At 53.8% G+C, this 7,985-nt stretch overlaps 1 protein-coding gene across 1 annotated transcript; it reads right to left on the reverse strand.

The window, feature by feature from the left end:
* Positions 1–6,043: 6,043 nt before the first annotated feature.
* Positions 6,044–7,018, reverse strand: Mas1 (MAS1 proto-oncogene, G protein-coupled receptor). The gene has a single exon (XM_027939372.2). It carries the CDS (start codon positions 7,016–7,018, stop codon positions 6,044–6,046), a length of 975 nt encoding a protein of 324 aa, XP_027795173.1.
* Between the last annotated feature and the right edge of the window lie 967 nt (positions 7,019–7,985).

The raw sequence follows: 7,985 nt of genomic DNA on the forward strand, positions 1-7,985 counted from the left end.
GGGATTAACTGGGTGGTGACTGGAGGCAGGTGGGGTGTGGCTGGAGGAGGTGGGAACTGGGGACACGGCTTTGGGGTATGTTTTGTATCTGGAGAGTAGAGACCCCTCTCTGCTTCCTGAGCATCATTTGAGCTGCTTCCCTCTGCCACACTTTTCCGCCATCATGTCCTGCCTCACCTGGAGCCTGCTGACTTGGATTGAGACCTCTGAAGCCCTGAGCCCTTAAACAAACTTTTCAGCCTCTACAATTGTTCTGGTCTGATCTTTTAGTTACAGCAGCGAAAACATTTGCTCTCCCCGTTGTATGGGTGGATTTCATTCTTCAAATTTGTGTAGCAGGGAGAAGGTAGTCCCAGCCACCCTGCTTCCCCAAAACCCTGGCCTTCCCGGCCTGGACTAAAGTTGATGGTGCAGGACGGAGAGGGAAGAGTGGTGTCAGGAAGTCAGTGTGTGTGTGTGGGGGGGGGACACCTAGCCAGGAACATGCGGGCTCCCCCCCAGCGTGCGAGCTCCCCTCTGCAGAGAGATGCAGCTGTCACGTGGCAGTGGGGACCTGTGGAAAGTTCTTCCACTTGCTTCTGATTCCCTTGTGTAAAGGGAACAAGTCATCAGCTGGGAGAGGAAGGGGAAGAGATGTGGAGGGTCTGTGGTTGACAAGGAACTCAGCTTCTAGAAGGCTCTTCCGAGTCACTGATGCTTGAACTGGGTGTAGATGAGTAAACAGAGTTTGCTAGATGTAAATTAAAAAGAAGGGGAAAAGGGGAACCAGTCTATGCAAAGGACAGAGTCCTGCTTTGGTGACAGAGTAACCGGTGCTGTTTACTGAGGAAGGAACATGGCACCGTGGTGGGGGGACAGACGGGTTATATCTGAAGCACTCGCAGGGCAGCAGGGAAGATGTCCATTCGGTGGTTGGACACACACAGCTGGAGCCCAGCAAAGAGTTCTGCCCGGGAAACATAGATTTGAGGGTCACTGAATCTGTGTTCAGAAGAAGGGCAGAGGCCAGCGAGCAAATCATGGAGAACATGGCAGGTGGAGGGAGGAGCAGGACGAGAGCCAGGAAAGAGAAGGGGAGATTCCAAATCAGTAGGGTAGGATTCAAAATAAGAGCTAGAAGAAAAGAAGCAATCTAGAACCCAAGAGAAGCCATGTGTTCAACAGTGTGGTCATCTGAGTCAAATGCTACGATAGGCTAAGGAAAAAAAAAATGGTTTGAAAGTGGACTGTCCCCTCCCAAACGCATGTTGTGATATGGTTCCATTGGGGTGGGGTTGGGAGGCCAGGCCTGGAAGAGGTGACTAAATCATTAGGAGGGATTAGCTCTTCCTCATGGGAGTGGGTTTATTGTCCTGCAAGTGGGCCGACCTTCATGCTTGGTCTCTTCTGCAGGTGCCTGCCTGCCCTTCCACTTTTCTGCCTTGTTTGGACAAACCGGGAGGTTCTCACTAGATGTAGCAACCTGATCTGGGACTTCCTCACCTCCAAGAACATGACCTCAAATAAACTTCTTTCCTTCATAAATTACCCAGACTCAGGTGCTCTGTGATAGCAATGTGACGCATACTAAGACAACATTAGATATGGCAGGTGTGAAAGCCACTCATTTCCCTGCTGGGCCAAGTTCACTGTGACAGTCAGGTGGCAATTTGGAAGCTGGGATGTGAAGCGTGAATTGTGATAAAGTAAGGAAGGTGAGCAAGGAGGAACCTTTCCATAAGGTAATCTGGAAGGGAGGAGAAAGAAAGATAGGATGAAAGAGGGATAGGGTGCTAGGAGCAAGCAATGGCTTTGTCTTTTGATTATTTAAGATGGGAACTGTTAGAACCTGTTTAAATGTGGAAGAGAAGCACCCCAGAGAGAGGAGCAGTGGATTCAATCCCACCGCAAGTCAGGAGCGCAGCCCACGGCAGGTGCAGGGCTGCAGCAGAGAGCTGAGTCCCCGACTCAGGAAGAAGCTGGGCTTCCAGGGGAAGAGAGAGAGAAGGAGCAACTCAACGCCGACATGGCGGCCGGGGGGTGGGTGCTGAGGGAAGGACAGAGGGGGAGCCTGCTGTGGGACGGCCGGGGAGAGCCCCACTGAGGTGACACGCGGCCAGAGGCTGAGGGAGAGCAAGTGAGCAGAGCCTGGGCACGGTTTTCTGGGTGGGAGGAAACGTCGATGAAACGTCGATGAAAGCAGCAGCATCTTGGCGTCTCTGAAGACTGGCAAAGAAACCAGGGGCTGCAGGAGAGAGCCAAGGGCCAGCGCGGGGGCACCCAAGACTCAGACGGGGGCCAGCACCCGTGGAAGTGTGGGGACCGCCGCGAGGACTTCAGTTTGAATTATTGAAAAAAAAAAAAAAGACTTGGTGGTGATTCAGGAGCATTCTTGCCGGGGAGGCAGGCGGGCAGGAAGGAAAGTCATCAGACAGGGGAGAGCGTGACTGAGGTCACGGCCAATGTGGGGAGGGTCTGAGGCCACTGCCTATGGCCTTTCTTTTCGGTAGTCTGTGACACAGGTTATGAGGAGCAGGTGACAGGGATCCATGCCCCTGAGGGGAAGGCTCCGGATGCAGAGGTTGGGGGGGGGAGTTGGGAAGAGCAGCCCCCGTGAGGACCCGGTCTGTAGGAGCCCACCTCTGATGGGCCCTGGGACTTCCTCACCCCAGTAGGCAGCCTGGCTTGGAGCTGAGTTCACAGGGCAGGGTGCAGGACCTAGAGCCGGGGGGCAGGGAATTGAGGAGCAGAGTGAGGGAGGGACAGGGACAGGGACAGGGACCCCAGAGCACTGAGTGGGAGGGAGAGGAATGATGCAGAGACGCGGTGGACTCAGGATCGGGAGGAGAGGGCTCAGTGGTGTAGGGACCCCAGGCAGCAGGAGTAGAAGGTCAGGACCAGCTGCAGAGGGCGAGACTGCAGCCGCTCTGAGGAGAGGAGCCAGGGCCTGAGCTGACCAGAGGCGGGCACCATGGAGGACTCTCCTGGAGATAAGGAATGAGAGCAGCTGGGAGAGGCCCAGAGGGTGGGGCGGGAGACAGCCTGGGAGCCCTGTTCCAAAGGACATGAAGAGTGCAGTGGCAGAAGGTCAGGGACAACCCCAACAGAGAGAGATGAGGCAGAGGTGGCCAGGACAGCACGCACATCCAGGACCAGCCACTCAGCAGACGGCACAGAGAGCGGACTTGCCGTGTGCTTGCCACCCTCAATCTTACCTGTCTTCAAATCCCACCTGCCTTCAAGAACCCAAAGATCACTTCAGGGGGACATTCGTTTTTTACTACAAAAGATGCGACTTGGCTGGGGATGTGACTCAATGGTGGACCCTTGCCCAGCAGGCTTGAGGTACCGTAACCAAAATAAAAATTAAAAAAATAAGACATCTGGCTCCTTCTTGCCCCTCACCACCGTTGCTCCCGGCGCTCTCCACACAGGTGTCTGTGTGCGGCTTGGAGCTGCAGCTGGGTGGGGGGCCTTCTCTCCTGTGGCAGAGGACAGGGCCTTCTGCTTGCCTGTCTTTGCCTTGTTCACATTTTGGGGTTTTGCAGGACACTTGGGGCATGAATGCTACCATCCTTTTCCCTTGGTTAAGGACAGGTGTCACCTCTGAAAAACCTCCCTCACTCCCCAAAATTCTCAGAAATGGACCTAGTAACCTGTAATGACTGAAGCTAATTGTCTAAATGCCCCAAGGGTATGAATTATCTAGGCTTCTCTCTGTATTGGCAAATTTTCTTGAATCTTGTTTTAGTTTTAGTTAAATAAGGATACTTAGGGGGTGGGTTTGGGTGAAGAGCGAGAGGGATTTGTCTTTACAACACAACCAGACGCCAAATCCTACTTCTTTGTAAGTCATCACCCTTAAGAAGTTTAGAATAGTCTTCATGTTCATAATCGAACTCAATTTCCCCACTTTATTTGCAAGAAAGCAATAGATGGAGGCTTCGGTTCGTTCACCGTATTTTCCTTGGGTAGAAATCTAGAACCCCTTGTCTCGAACAGTCTTGGGTTCCTCTTGGAGACAGAGATCCATGGTATGGTTTAAAAGTGTGTCCCAAACTCGGTGGCCATTCTGTGGCACTATGGGGTGGTGGTGGAACCTCTAGGTGGTGGCACTTATGAGAGGAAGTTAGGTCATGGGGGCATGTCCCTGGCAGGCTCCTGGAGCCCCAGCCCCTTCCTCTTTGTTTCCCAGCTGCCCTGAGATGAACAGGCCTCCTCCACCATGCTCCGGCCATGATGCCCTGGGCCACCACAGTCCAAAGGACGGGGGCCAAGCACTGTGGACTGAAACCTCTAACCCACGAACCAAGGGGTGTCTCCCCCTGTAAGTCCATTGCCTCAGGTACTTTTCACAACAAAAAAATCTGAGGAGCACAGCCCCCTGGGCACGGGATGAGTTTGATCCCCGTCTCTAGCCCAGAGCCCAGCACTCAGCACCGGGGAAACAGAGGGAAACCACTCTGATCCCCAGATCCTGTTCTTCCCCAGGGAAGAGGCTCTGTTTTCCACCAAAAACAAGATCGTTCTAAATGTCGCTGCTCCAGGCCCCATCTGGGCTCCTGACAGCAAGCTGCCTGCTTTCTGAGTCACATGTCGTCACCCACCGAAAAGCCTCCCGCACCCAGCTTGGCTGGCAGCGAGGTCCCAGCTCGGTGGGAGAGACTCACACATCTCCCCCAGCAAAGCTGTCCCCGTGCGTAAGGGTGACGGTTGTTTCTGAGGACAGGGACGGAGGGAACAGGCAGCAGGAGAGAGCCATCATCTCCTCCTGGTTCTCCGGCCCTTTGAAGGACAAAGATTTAACAAATATCAGTGGACTTCTGGTGGACTTGAACATTTTGCTCACATGAAGATTCACACGAGGCATGGCCATTTCCAAGGGGAGATAACCATGCACGCAACACTAGCCAAGGCAGGTTTCCCACTAACACGCGGGACCAGCTGCCTGGGGACAGAAACTCTGGGCAGGCAGGAGGCAGAGCCTGCCCTGGGCCCGAGCTGAGTAGAGATGCTGGAGGAGTCGTGCAAAGATCTGTCTTGAGGAAGAACCTCCAGATCCCTCCAGGTGTGGCTGCCTCCCTGACAGCCCTGCGGCTGAGCCCCCTTCCAGGAACCATGAACGAAATGCCTCAAGAAGGGAGGCATCGAGCTGCAGAGACCTGCCCAGGCTGAGGTGAGGACTGTGTGGCTACCAGTAACCCACCCTGGAGGGGGGTCTTCAGAACACAGCCGGCCTCGTGAGCTTGCGTCTGAGGAAGTTGACGTGCCAGCAGAGCAGTGCCAGCCCCGAGTCACGAGTCACGGCAGCCAGGGATTCACCCCGGGAAAGGAGGCTGCAGGGAACTCCCCCGGGCGGGCAAGTGCCTGTCTTCACAGCCTGACACCAGGCTCCTAAGGTGCCACGCCACGAGAAGCTGCACACTGTGAGCCAAAAGGCCTTCGCCCATCTACACCCAACATTTTAAAAGATGTGACAATATCTGGGCAAGATAGAGCTGTGCGCGTGCCCTTTACCAGGCAGAAATGAGCGCCTCATCTCCCACTTGAAGGCGTGAGGAGGGGATTTATTGAACATTTGACCACGTGCCAGGTCTTGACATAACTCCACTTCACCCTCACAGCAGCCCTGGGAGTCCGGACAGCCTCTGTGATTATTTCATAAGTGAGGGAGGGAGGGAGGCGCAGGCAGGTCAGAGCACCCGCCTGATGCCATGGGTGCAGATGGCAGAGTCAGGCTAAGCCCTGGTTCTTCCCTCCACGCTGCACACTGTGTTGTGGTCCCTCTCCTGGTCACAGCTATGGAGTAGCTTTTGTGAATCATAATAAAACGCCACCAGAAAAGCCACCAAGAGCACAGAGGGGATTGTTACGTACAGAAGTGACAGAGGCCTGACGCGGACTCAGGCTTTTCCAGTGGAGACAGGACAAGAGCAGACTCTCACGGCTGTCGGCATCTCATGCACAGGAAAAGGGCATCCTTCTGGGATCAGGAGTTTAAACACGCTTAAGTCAGTCACCTGTGCTCCACCACCTCTGTCTACACTTCTGTCCTCCTCAGGCCTCAGACGACCGTCTCGATGGAGATGGTGTGGCCATTGCCCTCCTGGCGCCGAGGCTGCATTTCATCTTTGAAAGCCCTGGTCAGAACCACTTTTAAGGACTCCTTGAACCGCTTCTTCTTGCTGCTGCCCACAAAGAAGTAAATGAAAGGGTTGGCGCTACTGTTGATGGTGGAGAAGAGCAGAGAGAGGTTGTGCAGGTTCCCGAACGTGGACCAGTACTCATAGTACAGCAGGTAGAGGACTCTCATGGGCACGGCGAAGATGAGGAATATGATGATGGTGACCATGATGACCATGTACAGCTTCGAGGAGTGCGGCGTCCACGTGTTCTTTCGGATCTTCACCACCAAGATGGTGCTGGACACCAGCATAAGGGGAATGAAGACCAAGAAGCTCAGAACGGCTATGAAGATGATGACCGCCCTGCAGTCACTTCGGGAGTGACCCTCTTCGCTGTCGATGCACATGACATATTCCGTGGTGGTCACCAAGCAAGAAAGCGCCCACAGGAGGGCGCAGACCAGTGCCGACTGGTGCTTGGGACGGTGGCATCGGTACCAGATGGGGTAGAGGACTGAAAGGCATCTCTCCACACTGATGGCCGTCAGCAAATAGAGGCCCGTGTTGTAGCCAAACAGGAAAGTCACCGATAACGTGACAATCGTGTAGTAGTGGCCAGAAGAGAGCTCATAGTCTAAAGCATAGTCGATGGACAGGATGAAAATACAGAAGAGCAGGGAGATGTCTGCGATGGACAGGTGGGTGATGTAGACCGTGAAGGGGCTTCTCCTCATCCGGAAGCAGAGGAACGAGAGGAGAATTCCATTTCCCACCAGCCCCAGCGGGGAAATGCCCATGATGACCCAGTGCACCACTGGGATGTGCGGACGCGGACTCCCCACGGAGGCGTTCCCGCTGCTCGAGGCATTCAGGGACGCTTCCGCGACAGTCGGGGTCACGTTGGACCCATCCATGAGGAGACTTCGGCAGGGTGCTTCAGGTGACGGTCTGTGAACAAGCCAGACAAACAAAGAGTGAAAAGTGGTGCATTGAAATAAAAGGGAGATTTCTGCTGTGAATCATGACCTCCAGGTTACTTTTAAGAAGTTCAATGGACTGTGTGGCTCTCTAATGATGATAAGATGAGACATTCGTCAAGAGAAAGAACTGATTTGGGGCTGGGGATGTGGCTCAAGCGGTAGTGTGCTCGCCTGGCATGTGTGCGGCCCAGGTTCGATCCTCAGCACCACATACAAACGAAGATGTTGTGTCCACCAAAAACTAAAAAATAAATATTAAAATTTAAAAAAAAAAAGAAAGAAAGAAAGAACTGATTTGGTGATGTTTCTGATCCCGGTCGCCCCTCATCCTTGGTTACCATCTGCCTGTGGCTCAGGGCCAAGTTCTGGTTGGTGAGCTGGGTGCTTGCCTCCCAGTGGTATGATCCAGAAGCCCAGGAGGCCCTGTCCTACTGCACCTCCCCACTCACGCGTCCCTCTGCCATGCAGGTGGGATTCAGGAAATTCCTTCCAGTGGGGCAGGTTCTCCTTCATAATTAGAAGACAAAGACCCCCCATAACTTCAGGAACCCAGAACAAGGACCAGAACTCACTCTACCATGGAGTTAGAAGTTTGCAACTGTGCTCCTCAAATTCACCCGTCAAACAAGTACTCAGTGCCAGGTGCTGTTCTAGGCACCGGGACACAGTGGTGCATGGAACAGAACACACACCAGCCTCTTGGAGTTTAAATTCCAGTGGGAAGGCTGTCAATAGCCAAAGATCAACCACAACGTAAACAAGTGGATGTCCGAGCATAACAGGTGCTGTGGCGGAAAGCAGAGCTGAGCTGGAGAAGGGCAGGCTGGGGTTTCTATTTTGCCTGGAGTAATGGGAAAGATGCCACTCATAAGGTCACTCTTGGGCAAAGACAAGAAGGAGG

Source organism: Marmota flaviventris, chromosome 6, assembly GCF_047511675.1.
Source record: "Marmota flaviventris isolate mMarFla1 chromosome 6, mMarFla1.hap1, whole genome shotgun sequence".
In the NCBI taxonomy this organism is placed as follows: domain Eukaryota; kingdom Metazoa; phylum Chordata; class Mammalia; order Rodentia; family Sciuridae; genus Marmota; species Marmota flaviventris.

Coding starts and splice junctions, on each gene's coding strand:
- Mas1 (XM_027939372.2), bottom strand. CDS start 7,018: ATGGATGGGTCCAACGTGACCCCGACTGTCGCGGAAGCGTCCCTGAAT.